The sequence below is a fragment of the Lipotes vexillifer genome, unplaced genomic scaffold, assembly GCF_000442215.2.
Source record: "Lipotes vexillifer unplaced genomic scaffold, Lipotes_vexillifer_v1.1 scaffold251, whole genome shotgun sequence".
NCBI lineage: Eukaryota > Metazoa > Chordata > Mammalia > Artiodactyla > Lipotidae > Lipotes > Lipotes vexillifer.
In genome coordinates, this window is record NW_006770868.1 from 3,174,705 (window position 1) to 3,196,920 (window position 22,216).

General features: G+C 49.7%; 1 protein-coding gene across 1 annotated transcript in view; it reads left to right on the forward strand.

Annotated features, from left to right (window-relative positions):
* Positions 1–22,216, forward strand: part of PREX1 (phosphatidylinositol-3,4,5-trisphosphate dependent Rac exchange factor 1) — a 202,532-nt gene that overhangs the window by 84,377 nt on the left and 95,939 nt on the right. The window contains 4 exon segments of the mRNA XM_007446399.1: positions 1–44; positions 5,469–5,591; positions 14,295–14,399; positions 20,903–21,004. The exon segment at positions 1–44 is cut by the window's left edge and continues 13 nt beyond it. Of these exon segments, the coding sequence (XP_007446461.1) occupies positions 1–44; positions 5,469–5,591; positions 14,295–14,399; positions 20,903–21,004 (374 nt within the window).

Below are 22,216 nucleotides of genomic sequence, written 5' to 3' on the forward strand. Positions count from 1 at the left end.
CGGCGGACTCAGTGGAGAAGGGCCTGACAGAGGAGAATGTCAAGGTGTGGACCCGGGGCTAATAGCCCCTTTCCCTCCTGTCCCTGCCGCTGTGTGTGGAGCTGCCTGTTCCTCCCGGGTGATGCTCAGAGGGTGCCCGGGTCCACCCCGCGGGCAGCTGCCTTTGGCCTCCCAATGGTTTGCTCCCTGCAGCCCCTGGAGGGCTCTGGGCCCCGCAAGCAGACAGTGCTTGGGGGATGTGAGGAGGACTCAGCCTCGGGCCCCCACTCCCCACCTCGAGGCTTTCCCCTTGCTCAATGCAACCAGCCTGTCTTCCAGCCTCCTTATGCCAGGGACCCTGGCTTGGAGCCAGTGGAAAATCCCTTCCCAAGTGCCCCTGGGAGCCTGGCACCTCCATCTGCCCTCCTGGCAGCCCTGGCCCCTGCCCTGCACTGGGTGTTGAGTGTCGAGGCTGGGCGGATGAGTAATTGGGTCCAGGCTAAGTCTTGGCTGTGGCTCTGGGGAGTTTTGAAAGGAAGTCAGTAGACCTTCTGTGTGCATGGTGGAGGCCCCAGCGGTCCCCAGGCCTGGCTTTCTAATGTGGCCTCGCTCTCTGGGAAGCCACCTCCAGTCCTTGGGGCTCCAGGGTCCTGGTCCTCAGAGAGACGGGAGACGGGGCAGGGTCGGGGTCAGAGGTGCCAGCATGTACAGCATATAAAGGGCTTGGTCAAGCAGGACATCCCCTTATGTATGTCCTGGTTAATAAGGATACCTTGTACATTGACAATTCTGAGTCCAGTATTTTGGATAAGAAAGCTGAGGCTTAGAGATCTAAAGAGACCTACACAGGGCCAGTGCATGGCAGGTCCCTGGTAGGGCTGGGATCAAAGCTTTTCATTCATTCTTTGGGCAAATACTTACTGAGTACCTACTGTTTATTAGGTCTGTCTATTACAAACTATTTATTACAACTTAAAAACTATTATAATTAAAATTTATAATTTATTACAGTTTGAAAAAATTACCTTTTTTATGAGGTATAATTCACATACAGTCAAGGGTACAATCTTAGGTGCAGGCTCCTCTGTGCCCCCCCAGTACATGCCCCCACCCCAGAGATAACCACTGACTTCTAGTGACATTAATTAGCTTTGCCTGTTCTTGAACTGTATATAAAAATGAGCTCTTTCGTCATGCCCGGCATCTTTTGCTCACTGTTACGTCTCTGAGATTTGCCCATGTTGTCGTATGTAGCCGGAAGTCATTCTTTTTCATCGCTGTGTAGTATTCCGTAGTATGACTGTGCCGCAATTGACTCATTCATTCTCCCGTGGATGGATATGTGTGCAATTTCCAGTTTTTGGCTCTGATGACCGTTCTTGTCTATGTCTTTTGGGAGACACAGGCTCTAATTTCTTTGGGGTATACACTCAGGTGACAGATATTTATTTTGAAATTCTGTAGCCATTCCTTGAAGTAAGTATAACAATAGGATCTATCCTATGTGTCTTTAACATAAGCAGATTTAACCATGTGAGCTGGACAGAAGAAGAGAGAGAAAAATAACCCAACAGTGTGGGTGATTCTTCCAGCCACTTCATGGGACAAGTGTCCCTCAGGGTGAGTTTGAGGAGGACGAAGAGGTACCCTGGCCTTCTGGGACTGCAGCTTTGACGGGTGGTCTCCTGCCCCTTGGCCTTCCCTGCCCACTTTCAGGGCTCTCCCTCTGCAGACTGTCTGGTGCCTCCATAGGGTCCATGGAGTTGGTCTTCATTCCTTGGGACCTTGACTCAAATGTCACCTTCTCAGAGCGGTTGTCCCTGGCCTCCATGTTTATTGATTGATTGATTTTTAATAACATCTTTATTGGAGTATAATTGCTTTACAATGGTGTGTTAGTTTCTGCTTTATAACAAAGTGAATCAGCTATACATATACATATAACCCCATATCCCCTCCCTCTTGTGTCTCCCTCCCACCCTCCCTATCCCACCCCTCTAGGTGCTCACAAAGCACTCAGCTGATCTCCCTGTGCTATGCAGCTGCCTCCCACTAGGTATCTATTTTACATTTGGTAGTGTAGATATGGCAGTGCTACTCCCTCACTTTGTCCCAGCTTACCCTTCCCCCTCCCCGTGTCTTCAAGTCCATTCTCTATGTCTGCGTCATTATTCCTGTCCTACCCCTAGGTTCATCAGAACCATTTTTTCCACATATATGTGTTAGCATACAGTATTTGTTTTTCTCTTTTTGACTTACTTCACTCTGTATGACAGTCTCTAGGTCCATCCACCTCACTACAAATAACTCAGTTTCATTTCTTTTTATGTCTGAGTAATATTCCATTGTATGTATGTGTCACATCTTCTTTATCCATTCATCTGTCGATGGACACTTAGGTTGTTTCCATGTCCTGGCTATTGTAAATAGAGCTGCAGTGAACATTTTGGTACATGACTCTTTTCGAATTATGGTTTTCTCAGGGTATATGCCCAGTAGTGGGATTGCTGGGTCGTATGGTAGTTCTATTTTTAGTTTTTTAAGGAACCTCCATACTGTTCTCCATAGTGGCTGTATCAATTTACATTCCCACCAACAGTGCAAGAGGGTTCCCTTTTCTCCACACCCTCTCCAGCATTTATTGTTTGTAGCTTTTTTGATGATGGCCAATCCGACCATTGTGAGGTGATAACTCATTGTGGTTTTGATATGCATTTCTCTAATGATTAGTGATGTTGAGCATCCTTTCATGTGTTTGTTGGCAACCTGTATATCTTCTTTGGAGAGATGTCTATTGAGGTCTTACACCCGTTTTTGGATTGGGTTGTTTGTTTTTTTGATATTGAGCTGCATGAGCTGCTTGTAAATTTTGGAGATTAATCCTTTGTCGGTTGCTTCATTTGCAAATATTTTCTCCCATTCTGAGGGCTGTCTTTTTGTCTTGTTTATGGTTTCCTTTGCTGTGCAAAAGCTTTTAAGTTTCATTAGGTCCCATTTGTTTATTTTTGTTTTTATTTCCATTTCTCTAGGAGGTGGGTCAGAAAGGATCTTGCTGTGATTTATGTCATGGAGTGTTCTGCCTATGTTTTCCTCTAAGAGTTTGGTAGCATCTGGCCTTACATTTTTGGCCTCCGTGTTTAAATGTCCAAATTCTTCCTCCTGCTCTACTCTGGGACTCCCTTCCTGTTTTATGTTTGTCTTTAGTGCTTCTTTTCACCTAGAAAACTGTAGTTATTTGTTGGTTGTCTGTCCCCTTCCAGTAGAATGTCACCTCCATGGAGGCAGGCACGTCGTTGTTCCCTGTTGTGTCCCCAGGGCCTGGCACACAGTAGGGGCTCAGTTAGTACTTGCTGAATGAATGAATGGTGAGAAACCCTAGAGGGAACCGTAGCCCTAGCGACCCTGGTGACCCCTGGCTGCCAGCTGCTGTGGGTGGTGAGTGGGGGCATGGGTGGGAGAGGGACTCTGTACCATATTTATGTTACTGTTTTGATGCTTGAACCCTGTGAATGCCTTCTTCAAAATTAAATTTAAAGTGTACCTGTTTAGGGAATTCCCTGGTGGTCCAGTAGTTAGGAATCGGTGCTTTCACTGCCAGGGCCTGGGTTTCATCCCTGGTTGGGGAACTGAGATTCTGCAAGCCACGCCGTGTGGCCAAATTAAAAAGAAAAAATGCACCTGTTTAAAAAAAAAAACAAAACAGAAAAAGTAATTCATGCAGTTCAAAGGGCCTTAAGTCAGTGAAAATCTCCCCTAGTTCTTCTTAGAGGCCCTGACGGTTAGCAGCTTGTGTTATTGTCCAGGGGGGTCTCTGCTTCTGCCAGCATAGAGAGGAGTGGCCTTTGCGTGTGTTATTTTACACAAACGGAGCCATATTGGAAGCCCACGTGGCACCATGATTCCCCCCCCCTCCCCCCGCAGTATATATCAAGGATCATTCCAGGGCTCCAGATCCATTTCTGCAGGCCTGCAGGTTCTATTCACAGGCTCAAAGTATTTAAGAATATGGCATGTATTTAAATATAGCCGATCCACTTTATTTAACTATTTGAAGAGTCCCCATTAATGGGTATTTGGCTTTTGTCTAATCTTTTACTGGTGCTCATAAGGCTGCAGTATATGGTCTTGGCCATCCACACAGTGCTCAGCCTGGGTGCAATGAACAAGTTGGGCCGGACGATTCTTTGCCATGGGGGCTGTCCTGTGTATTATAGGACGTGTAGTGGCATCGCTGGCCTCTACCCATGAGACACCGGTAGGATCCTTCTCCCCAGTGTGTGACAACTGAAAATGTCCCCAAACATTGGCAGATGTCCCCCGGGAGGCAAAACTAGCCCTGGTTGGAAATGACTGGTCAAAAGGTTAAATTCTGAAATGTAGAATTGTGGGTCAGATTGTGCATTTCAAACTTCATAGGTTCCTGTGGGGAAACAGGCACTCATATATTGTTTGTGAGAGTTTAAATCGCACATTTGGAACATCCTTCCCTATTGTATTTTCTGCTATCAGGTCATTTTAATAGGTGCCTGGAAGTACCCTCGTCGTTTTTAAAAATCAGTCCTATGTGTATGCATATGGCTGATTCACTTTGCTGTACGGCAGAAAGTAACACAACCCTGTAAAGCAATTATACTCCAATAAAAAAATAATCAGTCCCATGGTTGGAAATACCAGGTGCGTCTGGCCGTGATGAAGATTGTGATGGATGTCTTGGTATATATTCCTCTGCAGGCTGAGTGTGAAGTTCAGTTCCGCTGCTTCACTGGACCACGTGACCTTGGGACTGTTAATTCTCTTCTCTGAGCGTCCGTTCTTCATCTATGAATTGGGGATGATAATAGCTCCTGCCTCGTGGAGTTATAGTGAGGATTAGATGCCATAAGTGCATATAAAGTTATTGGCACAGGATTAGGCATTAATCCTGTTTAGTAAACGTTGGCAGTATTTTTGTTAGTATCATGATTTCTGTTAGCTCCAGCGTATGAGACTGCCCGTTTTCCTACACCCTCCTCGCCTGCACCGGGGGGTTATGTAATTTTTTTTAAAGATTTATTTATTATTTATTTAATTTATTTTTGGCTGTATCAGGTCCTGGTTGCGGCACGTGGGATCTTTGTTGAGGCATACAGCATCTTTTGTTGTGGTGCGTGGGCTTCTCTCTAGTTGTGGCGTGCACGCTGGGCGGGTGGGCTCTGTAGCCGTGGCACGCGGGTTCCAGAGCGCGTGGGCTCTGTAGTTTGCGGCACGCAGACTCTCTAGTAGAGGTGTGTGAGCTCAGTAGTTGTAGTGCGTGAGCGTAGTTGCCCTGCGGCATGTGGGATCTTAGTTCCCTGACCAGGGATCAAACCCACGTCCCCTGCATTGCAAGGTGGATTCTTTACCACTGGACCATGAGGGAAGTCCCTATGTATTTTTTTTTTTTATGCTTCATTTTGGTCTCCTCTACGCCTCGATTAATGTTCTCCTTGGGCCTCATTTTTCCCTCACAGATCCTGTTCTCAAACATTGAAGACATCCTGGAAGTTCATAAGGATTTCCTGGCTGCCTTGGAGTTTTGTTTACATCCGGAGCCTCAGTCTCAGCATGAACTTGGGAATGTTTTCTTAAAATTCGTGAGTACGATGCCCCAGCCCCTACCAGAGCCTGCAGCTTTTGGGGAGTGGGCTTCTCCCCCGGGTCCCCATTCCATCTACCCTTGGCTAGCTTCGTCTGCAGGTCTGTCTGGGAGGGGGAGAGGCAGGTGGGCAGGTGGGTCCAGCCTCCACCCCCGGGAACAATGGGCAGAGGGTTAGACCCAGCAGACTGGGGCTCTTTTTAGTTGGCTCTCCCTCCTTTTAATGTTATGTAGAGTGTGGTCCCCTTTTCCTCAGAGCTCTTTGCTGAATGACTGCGTCCTGGGGCTCCTCCTGGCCTGGCCTGGCGGGACCCCTCTGCTGCAGCATGACCAAGAGAGTGGACTCGGGTCAGACACACCTGCATTTGAGTCCCGGTCTGGCCACCCACTGGCCACCCTTGGGCTGCTGAACAGGGAGACTGATCCTTGTTGTAATAGCCACTCTCTTCCCAAGTCCCTTAGAATTGTGAGGGGGCAGCTGGAGGAAGGGGGGCAGCCTAGCCCACAGGAGGCAACTGCTTTTCTCCACCTGTGCTACACGGGACCCTCCCCACTGGGAGGAAACCCGCACTGGCCTCACGGGCATGAGGCCTGGGCCAGACTCCTGTCCTCTCTGAGCCTCAGTTTCCTCCTCTGATGGAACAGTAGGGATAATGGTGCCTCCTTGGGTTGATGGAAGGACTCAAAGAGGTAAAGCAACAAAGTGTGTAGCCGAGAGCAGCAGTTCTCAACCAGGGGGTGATTTTGCCCCCAGGGGACATTTGGCCACATCTGGAGACATTTTTGGTTGTCACAGCTTGGGGAGGGGGCCATGCTACTGGCTTCTAGTGCGTGGAGGCCAGCGATGCTACCAAATAGCCCGTAATGTTCAGGATGGTCCCCACAGCAGAGGATTATCCGACCTCAAGTGTCAACGGTGCTGAGATGAGAGACCTTGGCCTGGAGCAAGCCCTCGGTCCATGTCGGTACTTACTTTCGTTGTCATTGTCATCGTTACTAACTCCCTTCTCCAGGGAATCACATCTGTATGGTCCGAGATTAGCATGGCAGAGCCGGGCTGCTCATGGGCTGTGTCACCCTTGGCAAGTTGTTTTAACTTGTCTGTGCCTCAGTGTCCTCACCTGTAAAATGGGTAAAAAACTAGACCTGACCCTTGATGTCCTTGAGGATCGAGTGAGCTAATACAAGGAAGGAGAGGGCTCCAAACAGCTCCTGGCCCACAGTAAGTGCTCACTAAATGTTGGCTATTAGCTCTTCACGTGGCCACCATTCCTCAGCGTTTGAAATAGGATGAATGTGAGAGCAGACAGGTGAGATGGGCACTAATGGAGGGCGTGGTGCAAGGCAGGGATGTGATCTGCTTTGCATTTAAAGGGCTGCTGCTGGGGAAGTGGGGAGACCAGGAAGAGGTCACTGCACATCTGAGATGATGGTGCCCATCGGGCAGGGTGGTAGCCATGCATGTGGTGAGAGGGGCTAGTGGCAGTACTGGTTAAGGACACATCTATTTTTTTTTTTCCTCTTGCCGAGCCGCGAGGCCGGCAGGATCTTAGTTTCCCAACCAAGGATTGAACCCAGGCCCCAGCAGTGAAAGCACCGAGTCCTAACCACTGGACCGCCAGGGAATTCCCCAGGACAAGTATCTTGAATAGGAAAATAGAAAGGATGGGAGGGACTGTCTTCCCTTTGGGTTCAGAGGAAGGAGTGAGCCCCCATTTCTCTGGAGCCAGGCTGCTTAGGTTCCATTCCCTGTTCCATCACTGAAAAGCTGAGTGACCTTGGGCAAGTCACTTCACCTCCCCAGGCCTCAGTCTCCAACTCTGTAAAATGGGAGTAATGATAGTACCTGCTGTATGGTGCTGTCATGAGGATGAAATGAGTTAATTCGAGTAAAGAGTGAGATCTGGCCTGGCTCCAAGCTGGTGCTGCGTGAGTGTCAGCGATGGGTGTTATTCCAGCTGGGGCACCCAGGAAGGCTTTTGGGAGGTGGTGGCATAGTTGGGGATGCCCGTGACGTGATGACATCTGAGCTGAAAGTGGAATAGTCCATACTTTAGACGAAGTGGGGAAGGGGTCCTCAGGGTGCATTTTCCAGCTTGCCAATAACTCCAGGCCCCATGGTGTGGTAAGCAGGTTTAGCGCACTGGCTAGTGAGGGTCTCTGGCTCCTGAGTCCCCACTTGGGCTAATTTGCTCAGAGATGCAGGGGACAGCTGGAGGAAGGAAGGTGGGGATTTTAGAGCCCAGGAGGCAGCCTCTTTTCCATACCCTCTCCTGCGCTGCCCGGAACCCTCCTCATGTAGCCTCATCAAACTGGACATCTGTGAGGGCAGTGCCTACCCTCAGAATCCTGATGTGCCGATGGTGGATGTTCAGGCCTTTGTGGGGAGTCAAAGAAACTTATTTAAAAGGGAAATTTGCATCATTATTGGACGTGGAAAATGAGTGTCTCTTGCTATTAAAAATAAATGCAATAGAAACCAAGCTGTGTTACAGCATTCTGTCTAGAAACTCTTGCCCACCTGAGTCTCTGAGCCTGAAACCTGCGCTGGGTTTGATCAAAAGGAAGATGAACAGTGTCAGACTGGCTTTGGTGTCACAGCACACCTTGCTGAGACCCTTCCTTGAGGTAATTGGAACAGCTGAAAAAGGAGTCAGCTTTCTCCACGTATGATTCAGTGTTTTTAATTTAAAGTCATCTTTTTCATTTAACATTTGCAATCATCACCCCGCTCCCCCCAGGCTCATGGTAGATGGTGCTGAGCTCTTTTTAAAAGCGGCGGCTGCTGTAGGTTGGTTTCCAGGAGCTGGAGGCCTGCGTACAGGTGGCCTGTTGGAAGCAGCTGGAGAAGGTTGCAGTCTCCACCTGGCCTGACCCCACCTGGGGTTGGGGGCACTCTGGAGCTGGCGTGCCTCTTCCTTCAGGTCGCCCTGAATTGCCATGAGGTGGCGGGGCCTTTGTATCCCCATTGGACATGGGCTGTCCCAGGGAGTGGGTGGACAGCCTCAGGCCGGCCAGGCAGCTGTCTCAGGCTGAGGACGGTCCCTGGGGAGGGACTCACGGATAGGACACACTCACCAAAGCATCCCCCGACAGCCTCAAATGGAGGGGGCACCAGGGCCAGCCAGACAGAATCGGGGTTGTAAGGTGGTGACTGGGAACGAGCTCTGTGGACAGGCTCTCCAGGAGAGGAAGGGGCACATCAGACCCTGTGAGGGGCCCTGGCTTACAGACCAGCCCACCGCTGCTGCCCAGCCAGGGGACAGTGGGGGATTCCCTCACACCCTCACCCCCAAACCCAACCACTAGCTACTGAGGTGATTGCAAACTAGCACTCAGTGAACCTTCTCTTTGTGCCGGGTGCTTGTCTGAGTGCTTTACGTATATTAATTCATTACAACGTCACAGCAACCTTTAATGGTGGGTTCGGTTATTATACCCACTCTACAGATGAGGAAACTGAGGCCCAGAGAGGGTAAGTCAGTGTGCAACCTTACCCAGGCAGTGAGTGTTGGAGCCGGGATTTGAGCCAATGTCGTCTGACTCCTGGACTTGTGTTTCTCACCGTCTTACATAATAAAGTCTCTTTATATCATTATTAAGCACCTGCTGTACACCAGGCACTGTACTTGGCCCTGAGGATGGTGCCCTAAATAAGACAGATTTGCTTTTTGCTGCCATGAGGCTCCAGGAGGAGGGTTAGTCAGTTGACAGAGGAGGTCGTTTCAGATGTGGACGTGGGTTTGTGAAGAATATAAAATGCAGATGTGAGGAGTGACTCTCCTTGAGGTTGTCTGAAGTTGGGAAGTCAGGGACAGGGTTGCTAGATTGAGCAAATAACAACACCCAGAACGGTGGGTGTTTGGATGAATTTGGATTTCAGGTAAGCGACAAATAATATTTTAGCATAAGTATGTCTCATACAATGTTTGGGACATACTTCTGCTGAAACATGATTTGTTGTTTATCTGACATGAGCACACAGCTGAGTGTCTTGTGTTTCATCTCGCGATCCTGGTCAGGGGAGGCCTCTGTGAGGTGGTGACATAGGGGATCTTGGAAAAGGATACTCCACATGGAGAGGAAGCCGGGGCAGGGGCCCTGGATGGAGCAGGCTTGGTCCACTGGAGGAAGGCAGGGAGGCCAGAGTAGTTGGAGCGAGTCAGTGATGGAGGGAATCCAGGGATGTCATGGCGGGCCCTCAGGGACTGCATTATGAGGGTTGGAGGGTTTAGCAAGAATTGGTGTGGTCTGTGTTAGGTTTTAGCCTCTTGTCCCCACAGCTGTGTGGACAGGCGAAGATAGCTTGCGGAAAGTGACCCCTCCCCACCAGAGAGGTCTACATGGCCAGCTCCTTCCCTTCTCCAAGTCTCAGTCTTTGTGGGTGTGAAATGAGTGGTTGGGAGCAGATGGTCTCCGTGGAGCTAGTGTCACCCCCTGGGTACTGTGGACGGCAGCCATCACTTCTGACAATCCTCGAGCTCTCTCTGGGGGCTACAGCCTCTCCCACTGTCCCCAGCTGGCAGCTGTCCTCTTCTGCTCCTTTACAGCCCAAATCCACGGCCACACGCCCCCCACCCCCACGTCTGTGTGTGCACAACGGTTTGTCCATTTCCTCCAAGCCAAACAAGCAAAGCCCCACGGGGCGCCCCTAGGAGGAAATTGAACACTTGGCCTCTTAGCTGTCAAGGCTAGCATTTCCACATTTGCTGCATCTTCGGCCTGCGATGCGGCTGGGGTTGAGCTCAATGAAAGGAGATGGGAGTGATGAAACTCGGCATGGAGGGGTGAAGAGGGGTGTTGTCATTTGCTAAATTTAACTTCTCCAAGTCTCAGGCCTTCACCCCTGCCCTTTTCACAGGCCGAAGGAGAGGATGACATTGCACAGTGTGTCAGAGAAGGGGCTCAGGGAATGAGGAATGACAAACCTGTGGCGATCTTATGGATTATTCCCCTCTCCTGCATCCATGGCAGACATTGCTAGTCAATCACAGCATTCTCCATGGGGTTCCAGAATTCTTCTCACTAGCGTTCCAGACAGCAGTACTTATTGATTGGGGTTGGCATGTGAGAATGAACAGATTTGGCTGTGCTTTTTGGTCCAGCCCCTTCATGGTACAGATGGAGATGAACAGGGAGACGGTCATCACACCAGACTTGGGTCCATGTTTTTCATTTTCTTCCCCTTTTAGAGTGTGCATGTATTAGTACTGTCTTCACTGCGAGTGACACAAACAACTCAGATAGGCTTAAACAAAAAGAGGACTTCATTTGCTCCTACAAATGAAATATTCAGGGTGTGTTGACATCAGGTATAGCTGGATCCAGGACCCCATATGATGTTTTCAAAACTTGGTTTTTCTTTATCTCTAGGCTCTGCTTTCCTCTGTTTTGGCTTAATTCTTAGCGTGGTGGCAGAGGTGACCCTCAGCAGTTTCAGGGTGACAGTCTGCTAGCTTAGTAACAAAAGTTCAAAGAGAGCTTCTCTTCACAGCAGTTCCAACCTGAGTCCTTAAGGGCTCTCACTGGCCCAGTTTGGGTCGCATGGCCATTGCTACCAGGACTGGGAGCTCTTTGATTGGTTTGGCCTGGGTCACACGCTCACGCATGGTGCCTGGGAGTGGAGTAGAGTCAGTGGGGTCAGAGTGTAGGAGGCAGGGGAAAAACTGGGGGCTGTGACCAGGACAAGGGGGAGTGGATGCTGGGTGGGTGAAACAACACACGGGCCACCGAAAAGCTGAGGCTGCACACTGCGGCACACCAGGGTTGTCCGGAAGAAAAGTGGGGCTGGTGTGAGGGTCTCGGGCACCACTCAGTTCCTCCCTCTGCTCTCTTGCTTCATTCATCAAATAGTCACGAGGCCTGTGCTCTGTCTGGGACTTCAGTCCCCACTGGCCATAGCCGTGACCTCATCAGTTTGCAAAGCCTGCCTCCATGGAGCTCATGGTCCAGGGGGTGGTTGTGGGGAGGTGGACAGTGCAAGAATGAGAAATCAAATATAGCGGGAGGCGAGAGCCACCACAGTCCTCAAAATCTGCCTGGTGCCTTCCCTGGTGGCCTTCCCCAGACCTGTGAGTCCACTCAGCTCCCTTCCTCCTGACTCTGCCTGTCTCTTTTTTGCCATCAAAACCTACCCATCCGGGCTTCCCTGGTGGCGCAGTGGTTGAGAGTCTGCCTGCTGACGCAGGGGACGCGGGTTCGTGCCCCGGTCCGGGAAGATCCCACATGCTGCGGAGTGGCTGGGCCTGTGAGCCATGGCTGCTGAGCCTGCGCGTCTGGAGCCTGTGCTCCGCAATGGGAGAGACCACAACAGTGAGAGGCCCGTGTACCGCACAAAAAAAAAAGAAAAAAAAAAATACCCGTCCACTGTCCCACCTGTCCTAGATGGATTCACCAATGGGATGATGAATTTGCTGAAATAGTAACCATGGTAATAATAGCAACATCGACAACAGCAATAACAATAGCGGCTAATAGTTAAGGAGCCCTTACTATGCACTGTTTTACGCATTTACCATGAATTCACCTGATAACCCTCACAGCGACCTTATGACGGGGAGGTCATGACTGTCTATAATTTATAGGCACGATTGCAGAGGCTCTGAAACATTACATGCCTTGCCCAAGGTCACAGAGCTGGCGAGCTGGGGAGTCGGGCTGTGAACCTGGGTGGTCTGGCTGTAGAACCTGGACTTGCGCTTATGAGGCTGATGCTGACCGTAGCCATGGGGGCTTTGGTGTCTTATCTTGGAGCTGTGCTAATAGCAGGGCCTCTAGGCTCTTGGCTGCAGAGCCGGACATCAGCGTGGGGGTTAAGAGAGGTCGGATCCTCCTTCTACCACTTCGCTAGGTGTGAGACCCTGGGCTCGTGACCTTTCATTGGTTTCCCATGTGTGAATGGGTTGAATACAGTGATGACCGTGTCCGGTTATTGTGAGGTGTGAGTGAGTCTACCCGCATTCCAGGAGAGCAGAGGGTGGCGTGTCCTAACTGCTCAGTACATACTACGTGTTGACCATCGACTCTGGCTGTGGACACTTCGCTGCTCAGGGCATCTGCTCAGATGGTGTACACGGAGCCCCAGGGGGAGCTGGGCCGGGTTGGGGTGGCTTACTGATTCTGAAACCCATTCTCTCTCCTCGTTGGTTTCCTCTTTCCTGCAGCCACCCACTGGCAGGATGACTGGGGGCTTGTGCAGAAGCAAGACGAGCTGCTTACTTTGCAGACCCACCTTTTCCTTCCTTAGCTTCTTGGGGTCTCCTGGCCACCCCCCAGCCCAAGGTCAAGGCCCTTCAGCCACCTTCAGCCCTTCCTGTCCTGCAGCCTTCCCCAGGACATCCTTGTTTGGGGTTTGGGGTTGGAAGGAGGTGTTCTGTGAGCCTTTGGGAACCCAGTATGCTCAGTGGAGAGCTTCCTGCTAACTAAGACGGCTCCTGTCCCTTTCAGTCCCGGAAACCCTGACTGATGGTTACAGACCTGGTGACTCACAGGTGACCTCTAGGCTGGAAAGAGTCCAGCTTTGGGCTCAGGGGTATCTGGAGGTCAAGAGAGCTATCCCCCTGCCTCAGCAGTGCCACTGCTGTGTGGCAGTGACCAGAGATCTACTTGTTCCCCCAAATTCCCGACTCTTATTTAGACTCTTCTGGTTCATATATACAGGACATTGCACCAGGTAGATGTATAGAGTTCATTCATTTAGTAAGTATTTATCGAGGGCCTACTGTGTGCCAGGCATTGTGCTAGGACCCGGGGACACCTCAGTGAACAAGAGGATGTGGTCACTGCCTTCAGGGAGCCGACTGCCAAGTGGGAAAAGACAGATGATGAGCAAATAATCTGGATAATTCCAGATTGTGAGAATGCTGTAAAGAAAATGAAGACAGGGGTGGGGGGGGTGATAGAGTACACCTGAGTGGCCACTTTAGCTAGGGTAGTCCAGGGGTCATTTGAGGAGGTGGCATTTGAGTTGAGACCCAAATGCTGGGGAGTAGCCAGGCTTTGGGCAAAAGTGTTCCAGGTAGAAAGAACAGCAAGAGCAAAGGCCCTGAGGTAGGAACAGGCTTGGCAGGTTCAAGGAGCAGATAGAAGGCCAGTGAGATGAGATCAGAGAAACTCAGGGTCACATTGTCTGGCCCTTGAAAGGTATAATAAAGTGTTGGATTTCATTCCTAGTGTAATAGAACACCACTGGAGGGTTTTAAGCAGTGGGGTGACACAATCTAACTTGTGTTGTTGATTCTAAAGACATTTATTGAGCACTTCTTGTATGCTGAAACCTCACCTATTAAATCATTTAATTTCAGTAACAATCCCATGAGTTAGGGACTATAATTAACTCCACCTTAACAGATGAGGAAACCAAGGCATAGAGAGGTCAGGTAACTTGCCCAAGTTCACAGCTGGAAATGCACAGCCAGGGTTCAAGCCCAGGCTGCCTGGCTTGAGTCTGTGTACTTGACCCTGGGCCCTGCTGCTTCCTGAGAGGTTACTGGGTACAGAACTGGGGCAAGAGTGGAGGCTGAGAGGCCTGTAGCGAGTGGGAGCGACTTCATGTGAAATCCCGCCTGCTGGGTATGTCTCAGGGTCAGGGTGTGGGGTAGGCCTTTCCTCCCAGGCCTGCTGGCCCTGCTGTCCATACATCTCAGAGCGTCTGCCTTCCTGCCGTGACCTGTCTCCCACAGGCTCTATCCTTGTCTTGCAGAAGGACAAGTTCTGCGTATATGAAGAATATTGCAGCAACCATGAGAAGGCCCTGCGTCTGCTTGTGGAGCTGAACAAGATCCCCACTGTGCGGGCCTTCCTTTTGGTGAGTTAACCGTCATCTCTGCTTCTCCCTTCCTCTCTGCCTCAGCCTTGCGAATCCACATAGACCCATGGTACCTGATCCCTTCCTCAGCTAGGGCAGTCTGTGTACAGCAGAGATCACAAATGTTTTCTGTAAAGGGCTAGACGGTGAATAATTTTTGCCTTTTTGCATCATACAGCCCTGTCATCACGACTCTACTCTGCTGCTGTAGCGTGAAAACAGCCATAAGTAATATGTAAGAAATGAGCATGGCTGTATTCCAATATAACTTTATTTATAAAAATAGGCATAGAGGGCTGGATTGGCTCTAGGGCCAAATTTGCCAATTCCTGTTCTAAAGTAATGATCCTGATAAGACTGAAAACAATAGTATTAATAATTGTATTCAATATTATTAGTATTATTTAATTATAAGTGAAAGAAAATCTGGTTAAAATTGGCTTAAGGAAAAAAAAAGATTTACTGGTTCACTTTCTTTGGAAAGACCTGAGAGAGCTTCAGGTACAGCAGAATCTGGGTGTTCCAGTGACATCATCAGGAGTGTGTCTCTTGGTTCTGCTTTTCTCACCTTGGCTCCATTCCCAGGCAGGCTCTCCGCATGTGGTGGCAACGCAGCCTCCAGGCAACGCTTATACCTCTCATAGCCTAGCAACTCCAGGATAAGGAGGGCTTCTCTTTTCTAATGGTAACAACAAAAATTCTGGGTCTGATGCTCATTGGCTCAGCTTGGCTCAAGACCATATCCATGAACCAGTTGCTGTAGACAGAGGGATTGGCTGGTGCTCGGATTGGTCACTTCTGGAGCTGGAGGCCGGGGTCAACTCCATTCATACTACAGGCCCTAAGGCTATGGGTGGATCCCTAAAGGATGTTGGTTTACACTTGTGGAAGTAAGTTGGGAATGGACGTTGGTCAGGCAAGACCACAGACACCCATGATGGTCTTTCCTACAATCGCACGATTCACTTGTGTATAAAATGGATCCTCATTTGTGATCTCCTTGGAGCTTTACCAGCCGCTGTCTGTTGTGTATGAGTTGAGGTATACGTTTGTCTGCCTTACAGACATCCCAAGTAACAGTGGTCTAAACAAGGTAGACATTTATTTCTCTCCCATGTTAAGAACGTGGAAGTAGGCACTCTGGGGGTGGTATGGGGGTCCCAGTGTCAGGGGCCAGTGCCCTAGTATGTGCCCTCATCGACATGGTCTAAGATGACTTCTCACCACTTCCACACTCCAGGTGGTGGGATGCAGGAATGGTGGGAAGGAGGGCCTGCCCCTCCCCTTTTAAGGACACAGTAGGAAGCTGCTCACATCTGCTCACATCCCATTGGCCAGAACTTAGTCACGTGACCACACCTAGCTGCAAGGGAGGCTGGGAAATGTAGGCTTTATTCTGGGCAGCCCTGTGCCCAGCTGAAAATTCTGTCGCTTTGGAAGAAGAATACATTCAGGGACACCGCATAGCCTTTGCCACAGGTGCTTTTGACGACTCCAAAATATTAAGTGACTTCCTGAGAGTACATACTTGAAAAGTGATTGAGCGTCTCATGGGCTCCAGTCTTCCTCTCTCGCCTCTAAATTCCCTGCTCATTCAGTCACAGACCACCCACCCCCTGAGCCCCCATGCTGTTTTATTTCCCAGTGGCACACACAGAATTCCGCACACAAAAGTAGAACAGTTAACTGCCATGGCATAAGGAGTCTTAACCGTGTGCCCAGAGAGCTAAACTATATAGTACAATTCTTAATTGCACTTCTCCCTAATGCACAGTCTCCAAGAAAATACTGCCAGGATTTTGATTCAGAATGTGTGTTTCCTTCACCAGTGAGTTCGTGTTGCTTGGCCCACTTCCAGTAAGCATCTGAGGCAGGGGAACTTGGCCAGCTGATTGCCACTTTTGTCTCAAGCGTCTTAGGTGTTCAGGACTGGCGCATTTTGTTGTTGGTATCTGCATCTTTACATTTCTGGTTTTGCACTTATAGTCGTAAGAGTCTGGGCACAAAGCAAAGATAAGTCAGGTAGTGTAAGGTCACACACGCGGCCACGTTTCTGTGGTTGGCCCGGGAATTCGAGGCAGCACCGCTCTGCAGTGGTCCTGCTGCCCAGGCTTGGGCTCCCTGAGTCCCACTGTCTGGACTCAGCTGTGTCTTGGGAGGCAGGAAGATGCCCAGCAGGTGTTTGCAGGGGTGCAGGAAGGAAGTGTTTCACTTCTTGTTTTTTCCTTCCTCTCTCTCCTGCAGTCTTCCTGGTAGACCAGGCTGCCCTTTTCCTGGCAGCATCTGGGCTGGGCCAGATTGGGCAGGGGGAGGAGGTGTGGGGTGCCAGCACACACGCCATCTGTCTCCCTCCTTGCTGGCATCTCCCAGCTTCTGGCCACCTGCAGAAGAGCCGTCTCAAGTCTATTATGGGATGTTAAGGCACTGGGAACAGACACAATCTGGCTTTCCATTCATGAGGTACTGTACACTAGCAGAGAGGTGGGGCGGGGACTTTGTCTTTCTGTGCCTCAATTTCTTGTCTGTGAAATGGGGATAATTGATTCATTTATTCATTCAACAGCTTTGTTTTGAGCACCTACCAAGTGGTAGGGATCATTCTAAGTACTGGCGATATAACAGTGACCAAGGCAAGAAAAGTCCCTGCTCTCATGGAGTGGCCATTCTCATAGGGGGGACTTCCATGGTATGTCACATGGCATTTAGTTCTCTGCAGGAAATAAAATGAGTTAAGGATGGCAGGAGATTTGAGCAAGTTTGGGTGGTGGCTGCTATTTTAGATGGCTCTTTGGGAACACAGTGTCTTAGGTGACATTCAAGCAGAGACCTGGATAAAGTTAAGTGAGAGAGGCAAGGAGTGTCTGGAGGGAAAGCATTCTAGGTAGAGGACCTGCAAGTGCAAAGGTCCTGAGGTCCTACTGTGTTTGAGGAATAGCAAGAAGGCCAGGGTGGCTGGATTGGAGAGTATGAGAGGAAAAGTAGAAGGACATGGGGTCAGAAAGATTGAAAGAGGCCAGATAATGAAGGAGCATTTAGACAATGGGACGAATCTGAGAGTTTTAGAAAGCTCTGTTATTGCCGCATAGCATACTTGTGATGAGTGTACTCACAGCGTAATGAATATTCGCATATGTGTGCACCCATGGAACCACCCACTGAGATCAAGATTTAGAACACTCTACTCCAGAAGGTTCACTCCAGAAGGTTCCCTGTACCCTTTCCCAGGCATGCCCCTCTGTGCAGCCAGAGGTAACCTCTATGCAGCCAGAGGTAACCTCTATGCCGCCAGAGGTAACCTCTATGCCGATTTCTCTCACTAAAGGTTAGGTTTGCCTGTTCTAGAATGTTTCACGAATGGAATCACACAGGAGGCTTTTGTGTCTGCCTTGTTTCGCTCAACATAATGTCTGTGAGGTTCGTCCAGGTTGGAGCATGTGGCAGTACTTTCAATAGAATATTCAATTTTAGTCTGAGTGGGATGGCAAACTGTGGGATGGTTTCAAGCAGAGGAATGATGTGAACCAATTTGCATTTTGAGCGGCTCCCCTTGGCCGTGTGAGGGTAGGAGCAAGGAGACCGGGGTGGAGGCTTGTGTGAGTTTCCCAGGGCTGCTGTGACAATGACCACAAACTGGATGGCTTAAAACAAAATTTATTCTCTCACAGTTCTGAGGCCCGAAGTCTGAGATCAAGGTGTCAGCAGGGTTCTGCTTCCTCCGAAGGCTCCGGGGAAGGGTCCTGCCTTTCCTCTTCCAGCTTCGGGTGGCCTCACGTGTTTCTTGCCTTGTGGAACCAGAACTCCAGTCTCCGCCTCCCTCTTCACACAGCTGCCTTCTCTGTGTCCTGTCCTCCTCTTATAAGGACACGGAGCCTGTTGATTTCAGGCTCACCCTAATCCAGAATGAGAATGACCTCATCTTAATTGGACTCATTATATCTGTAAAGACCTTATTTCCAAATAAGGTCACACTCTGAGTTTCCGGGTGGACATGGCACTTGGGGGGACACTATTCAGCCCACTCTGGGGCTGCTGCAGTGGTCCAGGTAGGAGATGACGGTGGTGAGGGTGGGGCGGTAGTGCTTGGAGAGGTGGTTGGATTTACACAGAGTCTGATTGTCCAGCTGACACGATGTGCCATGTGGTTGGCTTTGGGGTATTAACGAATGAGAAGAATCAAAGATGTCTCCAGGGCTTAGGGCCCAAACAACTGGAAGAATGGAGGTACAGGTTCCTGAAATGGTGAAGGTTGGGTAGGATCAGGTAGGACAGGTAGATTTTAAAATTCCCTTTTGGGGAATTCCCTGGCCGTCCGGTGGTTAGGAGTCAAGCGCTTTCACTGCCGAGGCCGGGTTCGATCCCTGGTTGGGGAACTAAGATTTCGCAAGCTGCGGGGTGCGGCCAAAAAAAAAAAAATTCCCTTTTGGATGTGTGAGGTTTAAGGATGCCTGTTAGATGTGCAGGTGGGGATTTGGGCCTAGAATCAGAGATGTGAGTCTTGGGTTTTGGGAAGGGAGGGGCCCGGCTGGAGATAGAAAGCTGAGTAGTTTCTACGTAAAGGATGATTAAAGTGGTGAAAGTGACGGGTCTGGATGAGGTCAGCGGGGAATGAGTGTGGATGAGTGTGGATGGAAAGGACGACCGAGGGGCATGGCTGCCATTAGGAGGTTGGGAAGAGGGTGAGGATGACACCTCACCTGAATCAATTCTGTGAAATTAGGATGGTTTAAAGAGAGGATTCTCAAAAGTTCTTCCCATAGTGCCTGGGGCATAATCTTATTAGAATAGTGAATAGCTCTGTGTGTGCTTGCTTTTTTTTTTTTCTTTTTTTCTTTTTAAATGAAAATCTAGGGTGTTTGGGGTGAGGAGGAATTGGTGGCTGTGACAGTCCTGTGAAAACTTCCTGATCCTGGACAAAGAGACAGGCCTTTCTCCAGCCAAGCTCTGGGGGTGTCTGGAAAGCACACCCCACTCCCAGGCTCCCTCTCTCTGCCTGGAGCTGACATCATCAGGGCAGCTTGTGGGGAGCTCTGGCTTGGAGGACAAAGGCCTGAGTGTGAGCAGTGTGGGACCTGGCACATCCCAGCTGCTGCAGCCCTGATCCCCTGTCTGTGCCAGGGCTGGATGTGGGGCTGGGAGCCATGCAGCTCCTGCTAGAGCAGGGACCCAGGGACTATTTCTCTAAGGAGAGGGTCCCCAAAGATCCCCGAGAGGCAGAGAACTTAGCTCTGAGACTTGGGCCAGTGCTTCTGGCTCTGAGTGCCAGTTTGCCCATCTGGAATAGGGATCTTGCTTATTCTAGGGCTGTGAGGATGAACTTTACCTATGGGTGAAACACAAGGCACAGAGCCTTAGGCATGGTAAGCACACGGTAAATGTTCTCTGGTCTTATTTTACCTTGACTATAAGCAGGGAAATTGTCTGCTTTGTTGGGCAGTTCCCCAGTGCTTGGAACTGTGCCCGGCACATAGTAAGCATACAATGTGTATTTGGAGGATGAATGAATGAATAAATGATTGGATGGGAATCCATTTTCCCAAGAGTCCCGTTCCTTTTCCATTCTGCTAGCATGGTGTTGAGGCGGAAGGCTGAGACCCCTTCATTGCTGGATGAGCTGGCAGTTTGTTCATCCATTCATTAGTCCATTCATTCATTCATTAGTCTGTTCCTTCATTCATTTGTACATTGGGCACACAGTGAGCCCTAGGGACCCAGGACTGTGAGGGGCGTGGTGGGAGACCAGACATGTAACTTGGCACACTTCTTTCCCATGCATGACTTTCTACTTTACTGCCTATAGGTTCTCCATAAACAATGCCTAGTTTTGTTTTGTGTGTCATTAAAAGCTTTATGTAAATGGGTTCATACCATATATATCCTTTTGTTTTCCTTTTTTGCTCAAGAGCATGTTTTCGAGGTTCACCCACATTGCTATACATAGCTTTAGTTCTCCCATTTTCACCACTGCGTAGTGTGGAAATCTGCTGCAAACATTTTTCATTCTCCAATTGATGGATATTTAGGTTGCTTTCCACTTTTTGCTGTTTCAAACAAGGCAGTTTTGAGTGTCCATGTTCCTGTGTCCTGTGCATGTGTGTGAGTTTCTGTAGAATGAGGGTTGGCAGACTTTTCTGTAAAAGGCCAGATAGTAAATATTTTAGGTTTTGCAACTATAAGGTCTTTGTTACAACTACTCAGCCCTCAGACGCAGCCATGGACATTATGTAAACAAATGGGTATGGCTGTGTTCCAGTAAAAATTTAATTGCCAAAACAGGGAGTAGGCAGGATTTGGCCCATGGGCAATAGTTTGCCAGCCTCTGATATAGGCTTTGTGCTGGGTTGTAGAATATACACATTTCTTCCTCCCCTAGGTATTGTTAAGTTGCTTCCAAAGTGATTGTGTGTAGCTGCATTTTGAGAGTGCTTCGCATGATTATTTGAGGGTGGCCAAATTCCTTTGCTGTCCTTGGTGAGTTCTAACGAAGATCTCCTGTCCCTTTTCAGAGCTGCATGCTCCTGGGAGGCCGGAAGACCACGGACATCCCTCTGGAGGGCTACCTATTATCTCCTATTCAGAGGATCTGCAAGTACCCCCTCCTCCTCAAGGTGAGACGTTCCCCCTGTTCTTTTCCCCCATTTTGAAGCGACAGAAAATTCAGCTTTGCCTGGCTTAATCAAAAGAAATTAAAACTTGTTAGTTCAGGTAGCTGAGAAATTTAGGGGCAGCATCGGTTTGGGGCCAGGCTGCATCCAGGCCAGGACCCTGCCTCTTTCTCCCTGGTTCAATTCTGCTTCCCACCTTTCAGCTCTAATTTTCAGCATGGTAGCAGATGGCTGTAGTTACTGTGGCTTTGTACCCTCTCAAGTGCAAAGACAATGGGAAAGAGTGAGCCTCTCTTCCAGTAGCTCTGACAAAAGTCCTGAGAGTCCCTCAGGCTTTGGTCATCTGTGGCCAGGAGAATGCAATATTAGGAATGCTTTGGGCCCGAGTCATATGCTTTAATTTGAACCAATTACAGAAAGCCTTTGCTTGTGCTATTTGCCCTCCTCTCATATGCTTGGACTTGCGCTCTACCCCTGACCCAATCACTGTGAACTGGGTAGTGTTGTGCTTTGATTGGCTGAGATATGGTCCGGTGACAGTGAGCAGGGCAGTGTCATGTTCTGATTGGCTGGGACCACAGTCGGGTGTGCTCCACCCCTGAACCAATCAACCCTGAGCAAGCCAGCTCTGATTGGCACAGACTTGTGTCATGCGCTCCCACCAGTCACTGGATCCCACGGGCCAAAAGTCCAGTGATGGAGAGAGAGGGACCCCCTCACCCAAATCTGGGCTCTTGGTGGAAGAGGGGTGCGCGTGAAGATGCGGGGGGTACAAACCAGAGCCATCGACACACCTGCTGTCTCCCTCCCCGCCCAGCCACATTTGACTTACTCTTGGTCAGGCAGACCAGGGGAAGATGTGCTGCCTGTGGGAGGGCCCAAGAAGTCTCGATCCTCAACTTCCGAGTCAGCTTCCAGGCAGATCTCCAGCTGGGTGCATGGCTCTGCCGCCATCCACTGCTTTCAGCCCAGGCTTTTCCGCCCTTGGAGATGGTGGCCGTTGGCCTGAGCCTGCCCTGGCTCCATCCTGAAGGGCTTCTGTCTGACAGCTGTTTCCTGGGGTCCCTGCTGGTGGATTAATTTGGCTGGTGGTGCCTCATTCATGCACCTGCGCACTGGGGCCACATGCATCTTTGCTCCATGAGCTGAAAGGGAGAGGGGAGGGGAAAGGTACTAGGGATTCTTTTTTTTTTTTTTTTTTTTTTTTTTTTTTTT